Source organism: Idiotropiscis lumnitzeri, chromosome 14 (genome assembly GCF_059441095.1).
Source record: "Idiotropiscis lumnitzeri isolate Australia: NSW breed Sydney's pygmy pipehorse chromosome 14, RoL_Ilum_1.0, whole genome shotgun sequence".
NCBI lineage: Eukaryota > Metazoa > Chordata > Actinopteri > Syngnathiformes > Syngnathidae > Idiotropiscis > Idiotropiscis lumnitzeri.
In genome coordinates, this window is record NC_142404.1 from 7,960,345 (window position 1) to 7,984,749 (window position 24,405).

Consider the following 24,405-nt stretch of genomic DNA (forward strand, 5'->3'; position numbering starts at 1 on the left):
ATGTTAGGATCATACTATCCTTTTAACCAGCACAAAGTACACAGCAGATTCGATATTGGCACCAGCAATCAGTTATCTTAGCATAAAGTGTGCTATAAAAGAATTGCTTGTTAGAATGCTGACTAATTTGGATTTCAGTTTGGATTTATTAGCACATACAATCATTAATTCTAACACTAATGTTGGCAGAAGATCTGTTGTTCATACTAGCATTTGCAAATTTAGCTTAGCACAAAGGACACAGAACACAAGTGTCGTGGTGTTCCATGAAATTTCATCGTATTGCACCAGACTTCAGCCTACTTCAATAAACCTCAATTTAGTGAGCATCAAATGATTCATTCAGTGTGATTTTTTTTTTCCCCTTTATGTGGCCTTTTTTTTGTTTTTTTTGCAAATCTTACTGCAAAAAAAAAAAACTTTAGCAGAAGGAAAGGAAAATATCAATTGCAGTCACAAACGCATCGCCACTTGGCAAAGTTAAGGTACACCGTTTTGTCAATTTAGTGTTTCTAAGGTGGTTAACTTTCTTTTACACTTGCATCTGCAGCACAACTCTTTTTACGCTTTTGTCTTTCATTGACATTAGCTCATTGTTTTTAAATTTTACAATACATAACATATTTTGAATTACTCTAATGATTAAAATTTTATTCAATGCATTGTTTGCGCGGTTAAAGGTTTTAGGATGATGACAGTTTGAACCAGGAACTGATTATTTCTTCGTTCCGAATCATTTCCTGTGGGAAAAATTGTTCAGAATAAATCTGAAAGCAGTTGAGAAGTCTTTTGGGATGTCATATTCCAGTTATGCATGAGACTAAACAGACAAAATAAAAACATGTTTTTGTTTTTGGGAGCGCTGCGTCGGTTACGTCCCTACTGCTTTGAATTATTAATCACTTGAAATGACAGCCATTCAGCGACGTCTTATCCGTGTCGTTAGCCACTTTGTCGTTCCATTTCTGTCGTCTTTCTACAGTAGCGGCAGAATATGTTTTTATCGCGCTCATTGTTAACACGCCGACAGCCTCAAACGACTCTGGATCATTACCTCACTCATTTTCACGTCATAATTATACCCATGAAAAGCCTGCCCGACCGGACGAGTGCATTCTAAAACCTGTGCACAATATTTTCCACTTCACACAGCAACTCCTCGAACCACCTAAACCAGAGATGGCCAACTTAAATACTGGAGGGGGCCACAAAATTGAAATTAAATTAAAAGCTATTTTAAATGGATGCAAAATATGTGTTCTTAATCATTTTACTGTTGTAATACATTTTTCAATGCATGTACAAAAGATCCACTATCCTAACCCGACAACAAAGGGTTGGAAGCAAACAACAAAATAACCACATACTGGACTTTATTTTCCCCCCAGAGCAAAGGGCTCTGTTTTATAATAATTACCATTCAAGGATTGCACAAAACTGCTGACCAACAGTAACTGCGACTCATTTTTTATTTTTTTTTTCTCCCAAAAATCACCTATTATATTATTGTGGGGCTATGTTTGTCATGTATATCATTCAAAATGTCAATTAACGCCAACTCAAGAAGTATTGGGCCGTATAAAACTCAGGGTAAGTGAAACCAAGGCACATCTGCCATCTAGTGGTAATTGGTGATATTTCAACATACTACAACTACCGGCGACCTTCGATTTTCCCCTATATTTTTTTTTCCATTTTTATTTTTTTCCAGGCCTCTTTTCCCCATTTTGGCATTTTTGGGGGGGTCTGGGTGGGGGATCGTGGGGGGGTGTTTATCGACGTGCATTTTTTATGGGTGGCACAGTGGAAGACTGGTGAGCATGTCCGCCTCACAGTTCAGAGGTGCAGGGTTTGATTCTGGCTCTGGCCTTTCTGTGCGGAGTTTGCATGTTCTCCCCATGCCTGCGTGGATTTTCTCTGGGTACTCCGGTTTCCTCCCACATATCAAAAACATGCATGGTAGGTTGATTGGACACTCTAAATTGGCCCAAGGTGTGAGCGGGAATGGTTGTTCGTATGTGTGTGCCCTGCCATTGGCTGACAGCGCGGCTCCAATGATTTAGGAAATGGATGGATGGACTTTGAAAAAAAGAGCAATGCGCTGTCATCTGTGTCTGCCCAAAATGTCAGCATTTCAGCATTCAAAAACGCCACTTGGAACTTCAGAAACACACAAAAGGCTGACTTGGTCTGCGTTTGCAAAATAATCCCAGCATGATTTTCACTGCATGTAAATGCAAATTGAAATTCCTCTGAACCTGTTGGTGTTGAAGCTGTTGTGCACATTCAAAAGGAGCAGAGAAAAAAAAAGCAATGCTGCACTGTATGTTTAGGTCTGAAAATAAAAATGTTTTTGAATAATTAAACAGATTGTCAGCATTGGTGATAAATGTGGGTGAATCTACTTGTTGAAGTTAACTGTAATCAAATGATATAAAACTGAAGTAAATCATCTCTGCCTGGTCAACACTTTTTCAACAAAGAAAGTTTATGACAATTTCTTGTGGCTAAATTTGCTTTATTTAGTCCCCCCCCCCCCAAAAAAAAAAACGTTTGAAAGTGATACAGTTGGGCAATACTTGAACATTAGTATTTTAAATTTGTGTTAAAAAAAAGTTACTCAGTTACTTTTTCGCTGAATGCTTACTAAAGTAATTATTTGAAGGATTCCTTATTTTCACGGGAGCCACACAATTCTTACCAGAGTACAATTTTGATGACTCTCCCCACCTCTGATCATTCCCCCGGCGTGCATTCGCGTTTTGCCCCGTTCCTCATCAGTCTAATCAGGCCTGTTGGCCTTCTTGTCTCCCGTCCAATCGACTCCCTGCCATCCCTTGTGTTCTCCCAACCCGTGTCTTTGTTGTGTGCCATTAGTCTTGTTGTACCTGGTTAATTGGTTTCTTTCAATCTGTGTCAGATCCTTTTGTTCATCCTGTGAGTTCCGTTGGTGCAGATCGCCATTGTCTAACGTTAATCTCGGGCAGCTTTTTATCCCTGGCAACTTTTTAGATAGCTTGTTTGTAGTGGTGTGTGGTGTTTTTTTTTCTTTGTGTATTTAAATACGGCTCGTCAGCTTTGCCTGTAGATTGGAACAACCATCATCCCAGGTTGTACAATTTCTAATCCAACTCCAATTTCTCCAAAAAGCGTCAAATTCAGTTAACTGAGCACCTCAACCATTGACTCTCCAGATGTCTTTGATCAAGAGTGATGATAACCCAAGAAGATTATTGCGATCTATACTCCAAAAACAGTCGGGTCAAACATAACCCAATTTGGGACAAGGGACTCAACCACTGTTTGGATCAATTTGACCCAACTAAGGTTGGTCCTTTTTTTCACCCACAATGGGTTATTACATGTCTCTGTCCTCCCTACTCAGAACCATATGGCTAAAGTGACCGTAAGTCAATATTTATTATAATAGAAGAAAGCAATGCACACCGCCAAGTCTGTTTAACATTGTGAAGAGACTCACCTACCAGGTACTTGCCTCCATCCTTTCGGAGTGAGTCTTCAATCTATTTTGGCTTTAGTTTTATGTACTCTGAATAACATGGAAAAAAATGGGTTAGTTTTATTTGACAGTGATGAACTCGTTTTTTTCCACGTGTGTGACAGTTACTACAACTAAAAAGTGTGATTCATTAACTGCCTTAATGCTTCACCTTCGTCAAGTGTCCTCAAAGGAAGAGCGGTTTTACTTTATTTTAATGTCATCTCACTGTGATTAACTTATTTTTACATTTATAGGACAGTTTACAGCGCAAAAAGCTCGACGCATGAAGCCGACGGCCTTACAGCAAGTCTCCCGTTCCGCTTAATGCAATACCTCCATTAAGCATCAAAGGTTAAGTAGTTTTACTCAGACTGTGAATTATTAAAAAAAAAGGAATATATAAGACACACGGAGTAGACATCCTTTGAAGGGTGAGCACAATTGCTTAATTAACACACTAGGTGACATTTGTTTTTGAACACAACACGTACGACTGTTAAAAGTGTTTGTTACATTAAAAGACTGCAGTTCATAAAGATTTTAGGATACAGATTTATGCGAAAAGACATTACTTCCTATGGGAAGAAAATGTGTTCAACTTTATTTTTGGGCTAATGAATTTCTTGACACATACATTGTGCTGCTGTGTTGCATTCTGCAACACACCCATTGCCATTCTCGAGCAACACCATCAAGAGCGAAGCATGCATACAAACACGTTTTTAAAAACAAATTGCCCCCCCCCCCCCAAAAAAAAAAAAAGTGGGCAAATAGCCCTGAGACATTTCCCTCGAACACACCCCGAGGGTGACATTTCATTTTCTTCTCTGATTCTCAATGTTTTTCACTCACAGATGCCACCGTTTTGGACAAAGGTCATATGCATTGCAACATTTGACTCTGAATGAGCTGACTTGTTTTGAATCTTCGGCATGTGCTGATAGCGCCATCGTGACTGGAAGGGGGAGTGCCCCGGAAAGAGGTTGCAGAGGCCGGCCAACTTTTAACTACCTGGCATTTGAAAGAAACATCATGTTGTTATTGGAAGTACTTCTATTTATAGACAGGCTCTGGGTGTTTTTTCATCTGTTGCGACAAAGCGCAAACACGTACCGAGTAATAACCGAAACAGACCCTAACATCATTGATCAAAAACGTAGACAAACATGGTCTGCATTTTATTTTATTTGTACTTTTTTACCTTCGCGCGTGCCGTAGACCAGGAAATAGTCTGCACAGCCCAAAACCCAAACAAATCGAAGCTGATTATTTTTTTTTGTCAATAAACGCAAGCAAGGCGAAATGGACAGTTCGAACATAAAGTTCGCCATTAATAACTCTCGCTGTGTATTTTTCCACACACATTCAGAGGACTACCGATGCGTAAGTAATGCACGTCGGTTCAGTTTCTGACACTTAGCTCGTTAGCAGCATGCCGCTACATCGATGGCTTCGCTCACAATTGCAAAACAGACAACAGTTTAATAACAGCAGTTATTAATATGGAGACTTGGTTTAGTAGGTTGATATTTGGAGTTGATCCACAAAGAGCAATGCAATGTGGCACGACCATGCAAGTCACCACTTGCACGCTAGTTAACTGTGACAATGCCTTCGTTTTTTTTTAATAGCTTCATTTTTAGCGTTATCTGCTTAACTTTTACTGTGACAACACGTCTTCTTCGCTCTGGTGACGTGAGCTTCAACCATGCATGGAGGGAGCAATTTATTTGTTGTGGAAAGAGCTAATAACTCCTTATCTGCTCGAAACGATAACGTGACCTCAGTTGCAACCATGGGTAGAGCAACGTGAGTTGACCTTTTTTTTTTTTTTTTTTTTTACCAAGAATTGCTTATTATATCTGGTTTGAAGTGCAGAGATTGACTAATGCACCCCTTTTAGTTATCCACAGACTAATAATTTACCAGCTCAAGGAGGGTAAACAAATCATTCACTCTGTGGAGCCTCGTGTTGATTCATGCAAGGTGAATGCACTGGTAAAGCTGGTTGCAACCTTAAAACACCTTTTCATGCATTTTTAAAATAACATTTTCTTTTTGAAAGAGAATTGCTTCACTATTCAAAAACATCACAAAAAAACTGCGTTTACTTATGCATTATCTATGGCTGTTGGTCTATTCAACAGATGAGCCACCAAACTTAGGTGTTAAAAAAAATATATATATGTAATATATATTTTATATATATAAATTCATAATTAATATTTTGTCAGCAGTGCCATAGTGGACTCATGGTTAGCACTCCTGTCTCACAGTTCTGAGGTTCAACTTTCAAATCTCAGCTGCAGCCTTTCTGTGTGGAGTTTGCATGCTCCCGCATGAGTTTTCTCCTGGCACTCCTTCATCAAACTCTCATAATTGTTTGTGTGTGTAAATGTGAATGTCACAGTTTTTTTTTTTTTGCAACCATCTATGGTATCGAACAGTCCAAACGTGTGAGTGTTAATTTGAGACATTTTTGCAGCCTTGGTATTGTCAGATCAAATGATAGAGCCTCAGTGGAAAAAGCCAAAGCGGCAACATAGCACAGGAGATCATGCAGATATGTGTTTTTAAAATGCAAGACTACGCTATGCTGGCACCTTTCATTTCCGGGCCAGGCGTGCACGTTTTTCATTCTCGTCATTCCTGCGCTTGCATGTCAAACATACTTGTCTGTCTCTCATGGTTGTTATCAGATCAGTTTCAGGCTGCTACTAATGACTTGTCAAAATAAGCTACATAGGCACGTAAAGGTTACACCCAGTTTGTTTAGTGTTTGTGGTAAACATGTTTGCCCGAATGGAAGGTATCATTTTATTGTGCATTCTTTAGTTGATCTGCACAAACACTCTTTTTAATTGGTCAGATCAATTGGCAGGCTGATAGCATGTCACAGCCCTCTTCAGTTTTCTGACTTGTTGAAATAGGTCACCTTAGCATGTAAATGAGGCAAAAACATGTTCTGCTTAAATGTGATGACCTTTATTGTGAATTTTCTAGTTGATATGGACAAACAACCTTATCAGTTGCTCATATCAGTTTCAGGTGGGTAGTAGCCTAGCCTTCTTGGGTTTCGTGACATCTAAAAAAATGGGCTCATAGAGACAGTTTTTGTTTAGTGCTGGTTGCAAATGTGTGTGAATCCAGTGATTCGTTTTATGGTGCGTGCATTTTGTAGTTCTGCTCAAAAACTTGTCGTAATTGGTCAGTTCAAACTGCAGGCTCGTAGCGTGTCACAGCGTTCTTGAGTTCTATGACGTGTTTAAAATAGGCAGCTTCATTCCTAGTGCATTTCATACACTTTGATAATTGCAAATATATAAAATATTTTTCATGTTTTACGTATAAGTGATTTTAATAAGTAATGGGAGATATTTCCCTTTTCCAGTTTTGCTGTTCTGTTTCGTCTTGAATGTCTTTAAATTCTAATGTGGCTGATTTATGGTCCACCTCAGAAATGCAATGTAGAAATTATCATCTTAGAATGTGCATGGTAGGCGTAGAATCTACGGGTGCAGCGTAATCAAGTCATTCTGGTATCAAAAACTGCCCTAAATAGAACAGACACTGTGGAAAAATATATTATAGAGTTCTAAAATATGGAACCAAACAGTGTTTACATTTTCAGGTGGTTAGTATCACGACCTTGTTGATCTTTTACAGTATAATATGGATCGTCATGCTAATCGAAATTATTGTTTAGTGTTTATTGTAAACGCGCTGGGTTTGCTTGAAAACAAATTTGATTGTGCATTCTCTTTTTAGTATCAAGCAAGATTCTTAAAGGTTTAAATTAGTTTCAGCGGGAAGTGTCATAGTTTCCATACATAGTTAGGCAGAAATAGACTCAAACATATCTTTGCTTAAAATCATTTTGTTGCAAATTCTTTAGTTGTTATGGACAAACCTTCTCATTTGCAACCTCTGAGCTTATGATCACTTGCAGCGCAAGCTTGCACACTTTATTTATAGTAAGAGCCTCATAATAACTGATTGCTTCTCATTTCCAGGCGGTGATATTAACAGTGAAACGAGCCACGGGAACGTTCTCATTGGTGGGATGGTGAATATTACTTTAAATTACCTCTCAATGATTCCTCTCGGTGACCTTTATTTAGTTTAGTAGTTATAGTGGAACTCCTCATAGCTGAGCATGATGATTAACAGATAAAATCCTTAAATCCATGGCGGTCATTCAAAAAAAAAAAAAAAAAAAATATATATATATATGTTGTTGTTTTTTAATTGTTGTTTTAGTTAATGAAAACTAACAAAATAGCAAACTAAAATTGAACAAATATTTTTGTTCAATAATTAAAATAAAAAATGAAAGTGATTTTCAAAAACAAAAATTAACTTAAGCTACATTTTACGTTTCTGAAACTAACTAAAACTATAATTGTAGCGAAAATGTCCTTCGTTTCCATCTTTGCCAATTAATTTATTACACAAGCCTTTGGGGGACATTTTAAATGTGTTTGATACTATTTTGCATGACCGTTAGCCGGAAGAAGAGAAGGTTGAAGAGTTGTCTGGAAGTTGTAGTCCTCTTAATGTTTGTCGCACAGAAGTGACGTCATCAAGCAGCAGCCAGTAAAAAAGAGCCAGTAAATGACGAGTTTGTGGGTGGTTTTGGCTCGAATGGCTCAAACTGCTCTTGACATTTAACTCGGCCTGAAAGGCGATGCTAGGTAAAAAGTGATGACCTTTTTTGGTTCATATCCCAACTTGTGAAAAAACAATATATACAATATATTAAAAAAAAGAGTAGATTTTGTACATTTGTTTGTATACATTATATACATCCGAAACGCATCAATTTGAATAAAAAACATTTTGCCGTGCTTTAGTTGTCTAGTGAAATCATGTATTGCCATTTTTTTTTTTTACACATCCTTTGTTTTATCTGCAATTCAAAAAAAGTTCAAATCTAAGATTAAGAAACAATTTGGTGGTCCATGCTTTCCATTGGCATTTTGCATCCCGAGAAATCCCATGAACATCACGCGCCCGTCTCGAATTATATTCTGCTGGTTTACCTAATACTGTGCCCGAGGAGTGTCTCATTTGACCAATTTGTTAGATAAAACATTCTTTCAACATGTTACCATGGTGCTTCTGTCTAACACATTTTGTTTACTGCTGCAATTTCATTCACTGTCCCTCTGTTTTTTTCTCCCCCCTTTTTCCACAGCATGTTCATGCTCTTTGTCATCTGGCTGCTTCGCCGCTACCACTCCTTGGCACAGGTGAAGTGGCCTGTCTCCTTATTTACGTTTGTGTTTGGCGTCGTTGCCACAGCAGATGTGCTCAATTAGTCCTGACAAATCCTTGGGCGTGATTGAGCCCAGTTAAATGAGGAGATTAATCACACGCGTGGGGTTAATTGACTGGTGGTTGTTCCGCGATAACGACCTGTAGCCCTTCTCCCCCCGCCATCCTCATACCACCCGCTCTCTCCTCAATGGAATGTTTTCCATTTGTCTTGCATGCGTGTATATTAAACGCTATTGATTGAGTCTCCTCATACAGTGCTGATTTTTCCAGCACCACAAAAAAAAAAAGATTCTGTAGTCTTTTAAAAATGAGAAAAATAGCTTTGTAAAAACGAAAAAAAAAAACGGAATAACATAATTAAATAGGATGTGAAAAATGAAGTAGTTTTTGCATAATAATGATATCATGCTTCATTGATTTTCTTTTTTTCTTTTTTTTTCCCAAGTGGCGGGAGGGATGGTGGGGGGTCGTATAATACAAACATACATAATACGAGAAGAAGAGTTTCACAACTAGTGTTAATTTTGATAAGAATTTAGTTATAATCTTTTGACGGAAATTAATTGGTTTTAGCCATAATTTAGTCATCAGATTGTACTTAAGTTTTAGTCGAATTTCACTTGATGAAAATAGAGCCGTTTTAGTCAGCTAAATTTATAATTAATTTAGTTGATGTTTTCCTTTTGCATTCATTTAAACATTGAAATTCAAAACACCGATTTGTAACTGTTATTAACACGCAAGGCACACATTTAACACAACTGTCTTTATTAAGCTTTGTTGAATGTCCAAATGACTTTCATGCCAAATTAAAATTTACTGTAACAATTAGTTTTCAATTAAGAGGAATCCTTCAGGTGCACAATGAATGTAAGCATGTTTGAACATGAATCTAAACAAAGTGCAATGCGTCGTCCTTAAATTGAGTTTACATGCTCAGTACTCGTGTTGTATGTTACTCGTTTACGGTGCGCTCACAAATATTTTCAGTTGAATGCGACAACAGTGTTAGCAACGGCAGCATATTTGGAGAACAAATTTGTGTTCTTCCCACGCATGATCGTTCCACATTCTTTATTTTTTTTACTTCATCGTGCAACGTGAAATGGGCCCACAAATCCTTGTTGCTCTCTACCAGCCGTGGACATTATCTTGCACTTTCAACTATCAGATATTTCACATCTGCTTTCTTCCCGGGAGCGCGATTGAAGCGGATGACTGGCTTCCGTTTCCCGCTCCAGTCGGCCTCTGATTGGTTCGCTTCTCGCTTAGTTCGTCTGTTCCATTTTCTGAGTGGTTCTTTTCTCCTTCCTGTGTAAGATTCTTTCTTCTGATTGGATTTCGTGACTGTGGTTTTTGGTTTTGTCTTTTATTTGTTGACGGGATTGTCATTGAATGACTTGTATTAATGAATGGCTTTTATTTTAGTTTTAATTTTTGTCTGAAAAATATATTTGATGAAATAAATGATGACAATTTTTAGTCAGCGAAATTTACACAGTAAACAATTCCAGTAAGTGACTTAGTAAACTGCAGCAATTTCCGCCGGAGATACCGTCAAAACCTGTGAGTGTTGTTAGATTGTCTTTCTAAATGTGTTGCTGCACTGCTTGTTTTCAAATAACCATTGCTTAAAGGACGACCAAAACAGAGATGCTTGTTTCGTTAGCACATGTGCAGCGTTTTGTTTGTCACCGTTAATCATAATTTAATTATCTGTGCATAATGTTTGAATGTCAAGACACATCTCGAAGCCAACGCTTGGTCTTTTTTTGAAGAATTGGTCGCGATTTGCTGTTGTTTGTGAAGTTGGCTGCAACCATGTAGCGCTCGCAATTCAAATGTTTGCTCACAACGAAAGGTTAAGGTTATTTTGGGTGCTTCTGTAAATGTAAAGTAGTGGCCAATTACTTGATGAAGGCTTTTGTGTGTTACAATGGGAATCAGACCATGCTGTTGTTAATTTTTTTTTAATCCAATTGTGAAAATGCAGACAGTTTAACTTGTGGGTTAACGTCACTATGATGACTTAATGTTCCTTCTCTGGCTTGTTGGATGAACATACTAGTACATTTTTATGTACTGATTGCATGATCTTTTGCGAATAATAGTTAGATTTTTTATTTATTTATTCTCCACCATGTTTGCGGTAACCTTGCATGACGATTTAACACGGCTTACTTTACTTAGATGCCATTTTAACTTAATGTGAATTAGGGCTGGGCGATTTGGCTGAAAACTATATCGTGACACAAGTGTGTCATATCGGTCAATATCGATATACATCGAATTATTATTATTATTCTTTTATTTTTTTTACTATTGAAAATAAAAAAGGGAAAAGGGCTGAATTCTGATTTGTTTTATTTTAAAATGTAACATTTAAGTTTCAAATTGAACTAGAAAATCTAACTAGAACTAGAAAGTCAAACGCACGCCGTCCTCCCCTGTGATGCGTGTCGGGGGAGGGTGCTTGTTAGCCGCTTAACTGCTTCTCCGGAGCTCTCGTGTGATGGAGCTACGGGCTGTTCGATCTTTTGCCACAGTTTTTTTTTTTTTTTTGTTTTGTTTTTTTGTTTTGAGTCACGCTAGCTCAGCGGCGCATGCATAAGCCTCAGGTTGCATTTCCTAAATGGGAGGGAGTTTGCGACGAGTTGGGCCGTGATAGGTTGAAGCTGCTCTGTTGGTTTTTTTTTTTTTTTTTTTGGTCGATAATTTACCGATACAATTTTATGTTGCTATCAAGCACCTAACCATCGTGATTCATATCGATATCGAATTATTGTCACAGCCCGATTGTAAATTTAATTTAACGTGTCTGACTGAAGTAAACCGCGGCGTTTATAAGCGGATTACATACAGGTCTGCTGCTAATGGTAACTTAAATTTAACGGGGACAGTTTAACTTAATTTGAGTTAATTGAATAAATGTGTGCTGGTTGCATGACGCTCAGCTACTATTAGCTTGCTTTTCTTCTTTCTTCGTGCTGTCGATAACTTTGGATAGTATTGCTGGGAGTTAACGGCACTGCCGCATCTGTTGGACCTGAGTACTGCACATCCACGATTGAATTCCAGAAAACCGGAGACCTCTATGGAAGAGGAGGTGTTTATTTGTGTAAAAGATTACAAAAGACAAAGCCTGTATTTATGAAAATATGGTCAGTTTTATCTGCCATAGACGTGCGGTTCCCATGTGCGGCACTAATAGCAGGTTTGTCAAGTTGAGCCGCTCTCCAAAGTCATCCTGGTAATCTGAGGTAAAATGACAGCTTAACGCCACGCTCAGGATGGATCCTCTTACGTCCGGACTAGGTCGCCACGTCGCCTCCTCCTCCTCCTCCTCTTCCTCCCCCACCTCCATCTCCTTGCAAAGGTTATCCGTCAGTCAATAGTCTTTAGTGCTCTCTGGCCCTGCTGAGCTTGTCCCCCCCCCCCCCCCATCTCCATCCGGCAGCCTTGGCGAAGGTCGCCGTTGGACGCGTATTGATGAAAGATCGTGTTTATTTGCGTGCCTGACTCTCCGCTGGGTCCTCGCCAGCCGAGCGTGCGGAGCCTGCTTAAAGCTGTCGATTATTGTAATCACGCAACCAAATTATTTCAGCGTGCGGCGGAGGGGAAATGAGGAGACTCTCCTTCGACGTGGCTCGGAATGACCGAATATCCTGTTTTGCTTTTGTCTGCCATCATTTCCCGCATTGCCCTTTTGTCCGTTGCCAAATTCTCTGGGACTGAAACCCCTTTCTACCTCTGCCAATTTGGTGTAACTATTTTGAGGGCTTGATAACTCAAGCGGCTCCCCAAGCATTGTTGTAATCAGCTTCACTCTGATTGGTCTTTGGAAAGCGGTGTTGACAGTGCTTCTCACGACCGACGTGCACATGAGACTCATTTTGTCGTTTATTTTGTCACAGAAGATGATTCTCAGCCTGACTGTCGCCGCCTTTTTTGACAGCCTAGCATATGTCATGGTCAGTTTCTCATTGCTTTTTATAAAAAACACACACACACATTTGTTTATCAGTCCCCCCTCTATGCGCACTTTAATGTTTTTTTTTCCCCCCAATCTTTATAGGGTGAATCCCACCCCGAGGGATCTCTGTGTGACTTCCAGGCTTGGTGGCTAACATACTTTGGTAAGATAAAGCTCCAGGAAGTTGGTAGACTTCCATTTTTTTTTCCCACAGGAAGGAACATAAATGGATATATGTCCCAGAGTCAGACTAATGAAAACTTGACTAATTGTACTGGCACAAGTAGCATTGATAACTGTCACACATGTGAAAAAAGAAATGAACCGCTAATGATATGTAAAACAATAATTGACTGATGACTATTCCAGAGTGTACCCTGCGCCTCTCGCCCAAAGTCAGCTGGAATTGACTCAAGCTCACCCGTGACACGAATGAGGATAAGCATCATAGGAACATGAACAGTCAAATAAAAACTCAACCTTTGATGAAGCCCGACACCCGATCATTACTCGTACAGGACCGGAGAAAACAGGTCACTTGTGCACTTACGACAGCGTTTAACTCGAGTGGGAAAATTTTAGGCCTGCGTGTTTGGGAATTTCTGCAGCGTCAATGTTACGCCACAGCAATACTGGAACAGAAAAGGGCCTTCCCCAAAGTGTTCCCACACCAAGTTAGAAGCATAAAATGTCAATCGAGTGTATTCGTCTCACTAATCACACTTTAAGCGGAATGGGAAAAATTCCCATGATGAAGGCGCTTGCCACCACATGTGTTGACATCACTCTGGCAAGGGCACAGGCTTTGGGGTTTTATGATCTAATTGCCGACTTGCACTTTTAGAGCGCAAACCTCAACTTGGCTCAGTCGAGCGCAATCTGTGAAGCTGGTTATCCATCCATTATCCAAGGCGCTTATCTCCTCACGAGGGTCGTGGGCTTGTTATCTCATTTGGAAAAATAAAAAAAAATCTCATAGGAAATCATGAAAAGTCAATTTGTTATCGGCTCATATTGCCCCATTGGGGATTTTCTTTCCTGGTATCTTCATAAAATATTTGTGAGATGCTTTTGTCAAACTACACTGAAGATCTTGTACACTTCACACGCACTATGTTTTGTCTTTTGACTTAATTAGCCCATATTGAAGGGGTGGCCCTTCCACAGCCACTAAGTCCCGCTTTTGTTACCATGACAACCGTTGGTGGAGTCTGGGCTTTGCAATTCGGGCAGAATTGTGGGAGCAGTGTGTGGAAAGCGAGCGCCTGTTAAGACCCTTGAGTACGCAGAAGTTCAAACGCTACACTGTGTGTATGTGGCGTATGGACACATCACGACACATCAGCACAAATTCTCGCCAACGCAGCGACAATTTTACCAAGCAATCAAATATACGCTGCTTATCAGAAGCTAGCGCTGTTCGATGACGCTCATCTGTGTATTTGGCAAAACGCAATGCAACTCTGCTTACCTTTTGGCAACCTGTGGGGGCTGTGGACGATCCTACACGATAGTGTTTCCGCAAGACGACTTTGGGGTTGTCGCCTGAAATTTCAGATTTGCTTGCGTACAGACACATTTTTAAAAGTCACATCACAAGATTTAATTAGTTGTGTGAATTGACAATTGATGGGTGGGCAGGCATTCCAGATACATTGTTTGTATACAAGAGAATTTTCCAAATATGTCGCCTTTAAAACCATTATTAGCTGTGTAGGCAATATTTTAACATTCTTAAACTGTCTCTCATTTAAACGGAAGTAATTGCTCGAAATCTTCATTAGCATCGGTTTGTGTGAAATTGTGAAAATTACGTTATGGACATCCGTGAAGATGCCTGAGAGTCGCAGATTGGCAGTAGTGGAAATTGTCTTCTTTGGTTGTGCTTGTCGCAAGGCATGACGCTTTCAGCGACATTCTATTGGGATTAGCAGGTGAAATTAATTTGTGTCTGAAATACCTTTGCACGTTACGCGGAGCACTCGAACTCGTTCCTATGTTGCATACGTTCCATTTCCGGCTTTTTTAGTTATCGTTGCTAGCTTTCGGCGTTAGCGTCACAATAGCCAAAGAAGTTTGTGGCTTTAATCTTCCTAATATTTGCTGACATACTCAAGTGATGTTTTGCTTGACTTTGGAGGTAGATTTATTTTTTTTTCCCCACAACAATTTGGTTGAACTCTAAATTGCTCACTTTTGAACGTTTCACTGTATAAATGATATCTGCTCCTGCTTACTCCCAGTCTGTTTCTTTCCCACACAAGTGGCGCATTATCTCCTGACGTTCTCGGGCTAAAGGAGCACATATGTGCTCTGCATTTGCATAGAAAGCCTATAAAGCAGCTATTAGGGTGGTGATGCGGCTCGGCTGTTCAGCACTTTTCACACACCCTCGCCAGGAATGCCATGCCCGTGGGAATGGTCTAACACATGGGAATGAGCAGTATACGCCCCTTTATGGAGAGATAATTTTCCTACAATCACAAAAGCCGACACCCTGGGCTAGTGCTGCATCATACCAGACCCAAAAATTTGAAACGCTATAAAAATGTTACATGAGTTTTCTCAACATTGCAGATGAAGGTTGGGACTAAATATATGATGATGATACAGAATATTTCTGGGGCCTATTCGTAACCCCTGAACCTGTCCAGCCCTTTCCAAGATCTGATAAGCTGAGGCGTTCTCATCGCTTGTCGCTTGGTCGCATGTCGTGCTTCACTTGGCGCAGCGCAGTGAGCTGTCAGTCATCTCATTCATTGTGTATGTGAGGTTGGCAGCAAGGTGGGTGACTGGCACACCTGAATTGAAAACGCTTTTCTTTCACTATGTTTTAGTTGTGTTGGCATGTGTAGATTCGGACTTGTTTCCATGGCAACGATGCAGCTACAGCCTGTAGAAGAGGCCCCAAAGTCGTTTATTGTTGTGGCAAACGTGTATGATTTAGGTGCCTTGAGCATTTATTACTTTTATGTTTATCTGTTAAATTTTTTTTTTATTTTTATTTTTCTTTTTAATTCCAACTGTCCACTTAACGTGCATGGGCAGTGACAACACGCTGGGACCAGAATGTGCACATCATTCAATGGCCTGTGTACGGGCTTATAAATTTCGTATGGCAGTGTCCGTCAATGACAAATTGAGTGACACACAAGTATACTTGAAGTGCGTTGGTAGCAATACCCATTACTTGTTGCTCCAGAATGCGTTATTAGCATGTTGTACATGATGTTAATTAGTAAAAGTTACTTCATATCAATTGCTCAATCTTTGCTATCGGAAGTGGTGCACTTCGTCTATAATGATACGGCAAAATCTATGACTTAATTTTAAGTGGGTTTATGAGGTTATTTTTGTATTTGGTGATGCTTTTTCTCTTAGAAAACTGCACACGCGCATTCAAAATGGTTCTTTGTGTTAATGTAAAAAAAAAAAAAATTAATAACCCTTTTAACGCTCCTTATAGGTTTTGTGTTCAAGGAAGAGGTCATGCTTTTATATTTAATTGTTTAAAGTGTCGAAAAACAGATTAAATTTTTTTTTTTTTATTGTTTGGTTGTTTTGAGTGGAAAAATAACTGTTTTTGAATGTTTCGTTAGTATTGCATAAGGCCTGACTGACTTCAATAAATGGACCGTCGACTCATTAAAAAAAATATTTGTGGCCCTTTAAGATTTTGTATCAACTGTCACGGGACTGTCTTTATACATAAACATCACATCTACTATCGCTAATAGTTGTGCGCTCAATGACAAGATTTGCTACTTGCTGCCCCCGGTCGTCCTCCGGGAGGAGGAAATACAGCATAAGTCATGATGTGATCAACTAAAGTGGCATAAGCTCGTACATAAACGGGCTGAATTTGAAAATTTTACCTCTCTTTCGATGAAAATCGGCAAAGGCTACATTGTGGGGTGTCGCAAAAAGATTATCCTGAGTGATTCATTATCCAGAGTGTGGTTGTGTTTTTCGGTGTTTATTGTTAACGGACAAAAAGCTAAACAATGTCTTTTATTTTTATTCAATATTCATGAAATTATGTTGTTTTGTTCATATTTCGCTGACCTAATTTTTTTCTTCAGATAAAGACAAAGAAGAATTACGGTGAAGTATCGGAGATTTTTTTTTTTTTTTTTTTTTAAACAATACTGATTTTCTTTTTATTGATGCTTAAATATTGCGGTAACATCCCACAAGTTGTGATTCCCAAAGTTTTACGGGTGTCTGATAGATTTCAAAGAGGCACAAGAGAAGAAAATTTACTGCTCTTCATCTCTGGTGTGTTTAAGATGGGCCAACACAAGCACCCCACACTGACTATTGTATCACACGTCTCCTCCACAAACTGACCTGTAAAAGGCAGCAAAGTGCCGCATTGCATCCAGACCTCCGAAATATGCAAAGAAGAAAAAAGCAGGCGTAGAAAAGAGAAAAAGCTATGCTGACGTCAGGTTGCTTTATAATTTTATGTCAAAGATCATGCAAGTCCGTTGCTCGTAGGAACCTCACATGACCATTTTTCAAGGAGGATATTTTGTTTTTAAGCACACACCATCCAACAGGCTCATACGTCAAGATAATCTTTCATGGACAATTGGACAAATGGACCTTTGCTGACTTTGTGCTTTCACTTTTATATCGCTTTTCTACTTTTGAGGTTCTCAAAGTGCTTTTAACACTGTCTGTTTATTCCCCTCTTGATGACGCAGCATCGAGAGCAACTGGGGATTCAGTATCTTTACTGACTTTGATTGTAAGGTGCTCACAATTTGTATGATTGTCAATATGTGCGCGCCTTGCATCAGTTGTCCGAGGTTTTCACGATTATTCGCATTTGTGTTAAAATGCGATTCTCCCCCTCTTTATTGTCATGAAGATTTATCAGACAACAAATCGTAATCCAGTTTTGATGCCGTACCTCTGCTCTGGCATTCCAATTGTGTTATTCAGCAATGTGTTTTTATTTCATTTAGATGTGTGAGGGCCTTGTTTTTACACTAAAGCTGGCCATTTTGATGGCAATTATACGGCCACTTTAGCCCCGTCGATTAGCATTCGGATTCTTAGTTAGGGCTCGGTGCTAATACGCCTCTTCGACGCTGCTCTTTTTTATTGCTCTCACAGGCAAACACACACACACTGAGGCGGCCGCGGCGTAATGGGCAGTGAGTTAGTGCTGCAGGGTTGCCGCGTGTCAGCTCGCTTTATCACGAGCATCCTCACGCTGGGGACAAACGGCTGTACATAAACCTGAACAGGCACTTTGTTCTGTGTGGCGTTGAGCCTGGTGGGAGCTGCACGCCGTAGCACTGCTTTTAAATTCACGCCAATAAAATGTTATGAAATGTGTTGGGAGACGGGGGCAGGTGCACGTTAAAACGGGTGCGGGAACCTTTTTCCATATCGGCTATTTCAGTTTTCATAAAGTTGAGCGCGGGCCGTACAAAATTTATGAAAAAAAAAAAAGATTTATTATGAGTGTTTGCGGGTTAAATATGTGCTGGATTTTTTTTCATACAATTCCTCTGTGGTTTTACTACCTCCACCAAGCATGAGGACAGAGTGACTTGGTTTCTTTTTGTCTTTTATTTAAAAAAAACCTCTCCAATTTTGCATGCAATTGTCTCCTAATAAAAATGAACTTTTTTTTCCAAAGTATATATTTATTTATTATTTTATTTTTTCAGGCTTTAGACTCAACCCCCCCAGAAGTGACTGGCTAGTGGATTGAAAAGCGGAAAAATAATTTGGTCTTCATGACTGGTTTTACATAAAGATGCAATGTTTTACCGTAAAACATTTTTTAACTCTTCAGAGGAAAAAATGTCCAAAAATACATTTGAGACAGTGAGGTCATAATTTTATGATAATTAAATCTTAGGTTATTTAATTTCAATGTAAAAAATATGATAAAAAGTTGCACTAGGGATGTCCAATTAATCAAAATTCGATTACGATTATTACACTCAACATTGACAAAATTGGCATGATCCTAAAAAAAATCATAAAAAAATATTATTATATGATACACATGTGTTTTTAAATGGTGCTATGGCAATTTATAAATGCAAATCAACTCCAGTGCCCTGTTTCTTTATACAAGGAAAACGTACTCAAATTTATGTTTGCACCTTTTTTTTTATTTGGAGATAAAACAAATTTGATTTGGATTAATATTGTTTCCATTTATACATTTTACAAATATACATAAAAAAATAATCCTCTGAATAATTGTGATTTCAATTATTCCTAAAATAATCATAATTCATATTCTTTATCACTATGCACAGTTTGTAACATTGAAATGTTGCATGTCGGGAGCATCATAAATTGAGGACCTCCAATATATGTCGGGCTTTGTTTATGGCCCACGGGCCGTAGATTTCCCTCCGCTGAATTAAAGCACAGATCCGATTGCGTTCCGGTTGCATATAATGCATTTCGCTCATCCCAGAGACGGTGATTTATTGCGAAAGATGACAGAGACAGCCGGCCGGCCTACTTTCTTAGTCACCGCACGCTGCTCCCACTTCGTTTTTGTGCGCGAGGTTGTGTTGTGTGAAAGCGAGTAAGCTGAGCACGCAGCTCCGGGAATTCATCATTGTGACGAGCGGCCTTGCCTGTCCTGTCAAGAAAAACACACACGAGCGTACACAAGGACACACCACAAAAAAAGCAATACTGGAAACCGAAGTACAACAATGCGAGCGCTTTGTTTCACCTTCTCCCTTTTGTGTCAGCCTCTTTACATCCACCATGTTGGAATCCCACCATAGTCTCTGTGCAAGGCCCCCGCGCCCCCACCACCTTCCCGTGCACCCACGCCGCCGTTATCTCGCTCCGCTTTTTCATAGTTCATCATTATCTCTCTCTGAGCTCCCCCTTCTCATACATCACCATAAGCCACAGGTTTCCCTCATATTACTGCAGAATGGGCTTCCATTCATCAAAAAATGTCACATATACATGTGAGTGTGTGTGCACTTGTGTGTGCGTGTTTTGGGGTTGTGTTGCATTTCTGACCTTGTTGGGTTTTCCCCCCCCCCTCTGCAGATTGGAGTGCCCTCGCCTGGGTTTGCCTCATCACTCTCAACCTGTACTTTAACCTGGTCAGGGAGATGAGCACCAACACATATGAAACGTGAGTAAGGGTCACATTGTTTGCTAGACACAAACACCCTGCCTCTGCGCCCTCGCCTCAACTTGCCCCACTTTTTTGAGGGGTAATGTTTTGTTTATTATTTGTTTGGTTGTTAGCAGTAATAGGCCAAACCGAAGCGTGACAGATTTCCATGAAGCCCTCAAAAATGCAGATTGAAGAATTTATTTTCTGTTTTTGTGGTTTGAGTTAGAATCGTTTCCCCCGCTTCAAAATGCTAGCGGTAGAGTCCCGTCCGCCTAATCCGAAAGCCTTGCATCACCTCTAAGCCGCTTTCACACTGGCTTCCCCGTAAATAGGCGTAACGGTAGAGCCGGGATTTATTCTCCTTTCCATTTCAGGCTGAACTGCCCTGTGTCAGCGTAGAATACAGGACATACATATGAATTCTGTCCAAACAGGTCTGTTTGAGATGTTCGTGTGCAGTGACTTTTTGAACTATTTCTGAAGAATTTGCGCATCGATTTAATTATTATTAAATAGGCAAGGACTCAATTTTAGCACATTTGCCTCACAGTCAAGATGTTCGGGGTTTGAATCTTGACTTTGGCTTTCCTGTGTGTGAAATTTGTATGTTCTGCTCATGCTAGTGTAGCTTTTCTGTGGTTTCTCGAGCTTCCTAGTGCATTCAACACACGTGCATATTCAGATCATCGAAGACTAAACTGTCCATGGGTGTGGATATGAGATATGAGGATATGGGAATGGTTGTTTGTCTCTATGAGCCCTGTCATTGTTTGGGGACGAGTTCGGGGATCACCCCCCCTCCCCCTCCCCCGGAATAACGTCAGCTGGGATAGGCTCCAGCTCACCCACGACCACAATGGGGACTTTTTCGTGTGGCTTCGAAATAAAAGCCATTCATTGTCGCGAATCAAAGAACACGCTGGTGTGTGCAGAAACAGTCACAATGCGGTCACTCAAACAAACAAAAACATGGAGCGCCACCGTCTTTTAATTTTTGACAGATGGTTTTTATCTGTTTGACGTTTGGTTAGGGTTTGGTTTAAATAATAACCCCCACTCACATTTACATTGTATAAAGTTAATTTGGTGAAATGCGCCCACTTTCGGACGCAGTTTAGCCATGATACTACACTACCCACAATGCTTCTGTTTTGCATCACGAATGACCCGGATCACCACAAATGCGCATAATTTAAGAAGTTAAATTCAATATAATATTATATGGATTTTCAATGGTTTACACCCCCTATATATATATATATTTATATATATATATATATATATATATATATATATATATATATATATATATATATATATATCATAATGTAAAATGGTATATTAGTAATATATTTTCTTGTCGTTGACAGTTCGACCTTGGAGGAGGTCTGCTCTCCACCGGGTGCTATTGTATTTTTTCCTGTTCAGGCCTGAAACGCCGCGTTGCCTTTTTTCCGCCTCACAGCTCCATACAGAAACGCGAAGTGGGGCTGCCGATGTTAGAACGGCGCCGGCACTGATGTCTGTGTAATTGGGACAGCCTTGAACGGCGTAGCAACTCATTAAAAACGCTGATGCGAAGGCGCTATTCAAATTCACCCGCTGGGGCGCCATATTGCTGGCGTTGATAAGTTCTGCATAAACAAGCGAGGCGGAATAGCGGTCGGACTCGCTTTTTTTTTTCGGCGTGAAAGAAGAGACTTATGTGTCTTATTTTGTGATGGCCGCTTCCCCAGGAGTGCGCGTGTGCTCGCACACGTGTGTGTGTGTTCGGCCTGCCAGAGCATGTGTTTCCCCGCAGCGCCCTGACAGCCATCTCCCGTCCGCTCCCCCATCCCTCCCTCCTTTTCCGTTCCAGCCAGCCGCCACTCTAATTGAAAAGGGAGTGAGTGTCAGCCGCTAAGTGCGAGCTTGTGTGGCTGCGTGTGTGCGCGCACATCTTCACGCTTTGTGGCTCGGCGTCCCTGTCGCTCAAACTCCCCTGAGCGCTTTCCGCGGAGCAAGTGTGAATTTATTTGCGCGTGCGTGTGTAGGACGTTTTAAAAAAATGAATGCGCACCGTGGGTGGAAGAACAAGCAGCTTTAACAAATTAGCAGCCGCTCTGTTCGCCCAGCCAAGTCGATTGTTCCTGCTCCTATTCTGTAGATGTGCTTAGGTGTGCACACTTGTCCTACACTCCTGTATTTGTGTGCGTGTGATGGGGGCGGAGGGGGTGTTGGGTTGGACCCCGCCAGCCCTCCCCTTGGGAGTTCCCCTGCATTGATTAGCAATAAGCCGGAGGATATAATGGCGGTATAACTCAGAAAGAGACGGGTTTATGAGCGCAGGGATGATGCCTGCTTGGGGGTCCAGAATGGGCTCACTACCGATCCTTATCAAGAGCCCCTTTCACACCGCCTGTAATTGCTGGCATTTTCACGGTTCTTTCCCGCATTGCTGTTCTGTATAAACGAGCGGTCGCATAATTGCATCGATATCCTGTTTTGCTTGGTCGGTAGAATGAAACACAAGCAAATCTTCCGTTAAGGCTGTGATGTGCTCATTTTGTTGGAGATTTTTGTGAAAGTGGATTTTGCCTGGTCATGCACAACATTTCAGCCTTTTTCTCCCCGTGTCGCTTTTCTGTGCAAACGTCACCCACATGGAACGTTCAGGGGAGAATGTTGACTTACCATCCTCTTATGCACTGTCAAAGCCGCTGATCCTTCGTGCCGCAAGGGCATGTGTTGTTTCACACCCAACTTTCACTTGTCCAGTCCTGTTGTGTTGAAAGCAATCATCACTCTGCAAAAGTATTTTGTCACGCTCGGCGCTGGAACAGTTGCGATAGTTTTTTTCTTGTTTTCGTCCTGTAACACCCTAATTTTGCTGCTTCTCTTTCTGAAAGAGGCTACTGCCCATTTCTTCATCAGATGGTCGATGCGAGGAAGAAATTAGAAGGCGCATAGGAATGGCCAAGACAAGTTTCAACCAAATGTCGTTCATTCTAAAGGATCGCAAACTCCCTATTCCTCTCAAGGTCAGAATTCTGAAATGTTTCGTGTGGTCGGTTCTGCTGTACGGATGCGAATCTTGGACCCTATCCTCAGCAACGACAAAGAACATCGAAGCCGCAGAGATGTGGTTTTATCGTCGGATGCTGCGCATCCCGTACACCGCACACGAGACCAATATCTCGGTGCTCCAACGAGTTGGGAAAGAACGCCAACTCCTCCAAGACATCAAAAGAAGACAGGTCAACTTCACCGGCCACATCATCCGTAAAGGCGAAATTGAAGAACTATGCCTAGCCGGAAAAGTACCTGGGAAAAGAGCTAGAGGCGGACAGAGGCTCATGTACCTAAATCAGATCAAGGACTACACCGGGCTCCGAAACTCGCGAGCTATCTGGGACGCCGCAAGAAACCGAAGACTGAAAGTTTTTTCATCATGAGTCGTCAAGGGCTGTTTCAGCCATGGCACCAGAAGAAGAAGAAGACTGCCCATAAATGCCGAAAATTTGACACCTTTTTCCATATCTACTTGGTAATCTTTTGCTTTTGAATATAGAAACTTAGCAATAACCTTTGTGTCATGCCGACCTCAAACTATATGAATGTCGCCCGATTTTGGGCCGACAGACATGTTGAAGATAAAAGGAGTGTCTCGAACAAACGTACATTATGCCTCTCTCAACATGACTTTCACAATCGCTTGTCCCATCCCTCGATGGACCGGCGTCGGTGGACAAAATTTTGACGGAAGCGCGCAACGATTGAGCGGCGTCTGGTCGGCGACGAACTTGTAATGTGACGTCTCTCCCGGTGACGCTGGCACTGATGTCAAGTAATTACCTGATAGCACCTGATGTGAAAGTTCACACAGTCACTTGGTTTTGTATAAAAGGCACAGGCGGATAAATGCCAGAGCTTCTATTAAGGCTGCGATGCGCTAATTGTGATGGGTCTCGCTGTGAAGGAGGTTTCTGCTTGTAAATGCCAAAACCCTAACTCATTGACACGGAATGGGGGGACAAAGTTGACCTGGCAATTTCCTCCTCCTGAGACAGCATCAGCATCGAAACAGAGGCACTCTTTAACGTAGTTTGTCATTCTTGCCTCGTGCAGCAATATCCCGCTTCGCTGTGTTTTGTATGAACGGCACCAACAGATACTCACAATGGCCGATCTCTGATGCAATTGCTTTTCTGAATCTTTTAGTGAGAGGGGCTTGAGCCCAGAATTTTCTACCTTTTGACTAAGCATCTCCGGCCCTGTTGTGTTGAACGCATTTGTCACTGTATGTCACAGCAGACCGTGGCACTTAGGTCATCTAATTATCTGATTGTGGGGCACCGTGCCGCTGTTTGAAAGCTCGTACAGTTGCGACAGTATCCCGTTTCACAGAATATAAAAAAACGCAATCAGTTCAATGCCGGAGTAAAAGCTGTGATGTGCTAATTTTGTTGTGTGAAAGAGACTTACTGCCTGGAAAAGCAGAAATTCTGCTGTTCCGTATTTGTGGGAATGGCACAGAATGGCGGA

General features: G+C 40.8%; 1 protein-coding gene across 4 annotated transcripts in view; it reads left to right on the top strand.

Moving 5' to 3' along the window:
* The first annotated feature begins 4,589 nt into the window (after positions 1 to 4,589).
* The window catches only part of LOC148323292 (cyclic AMP receptor-like protein A), an 84,318-nt gene continuing 64,502 nt past the window's right edge, over positions 4,590 to 24,405 (top strand). The window contains exons 1-6 of one of the 4 annotated variants that reach the window (XM_088315802.1): positions 4,590 to 4,885; positions 7,516 to 7,568; positions 8,700 to 8,754; positions 12,697 to 12,753; positions 12,858 to 12,918; positions 19,809 to 19,896. In XM_088315802.1, the coding sequence (XP_088171928.1) occupies positions 4,805 to 4,885; positions 7,516 to 7,568; positions 8,700 to 8,754; positions 12,697 to 12,753; positions 12,858 to 12,918; positions 19,809 to 19,896 (395 nt within the window). In that variant the 5' untranslated portion in view covers positions 4,590 to 4,804. Of the gene's footprint in view, positions 4,886 to 5,852; positions 5,959 to 7,515; positions 7,569 to 8,699; positions 8,755 to 12,696; positions 12,754 to 12,857; positions 12,919 to 19,808; positions 19,897 to 24,405 lie in introns of those variants that run through there. The other 3 variants (XM_088315805.1, XM_088315803.1, XM_088315804.1) reach the window with 3 other exon arrangements.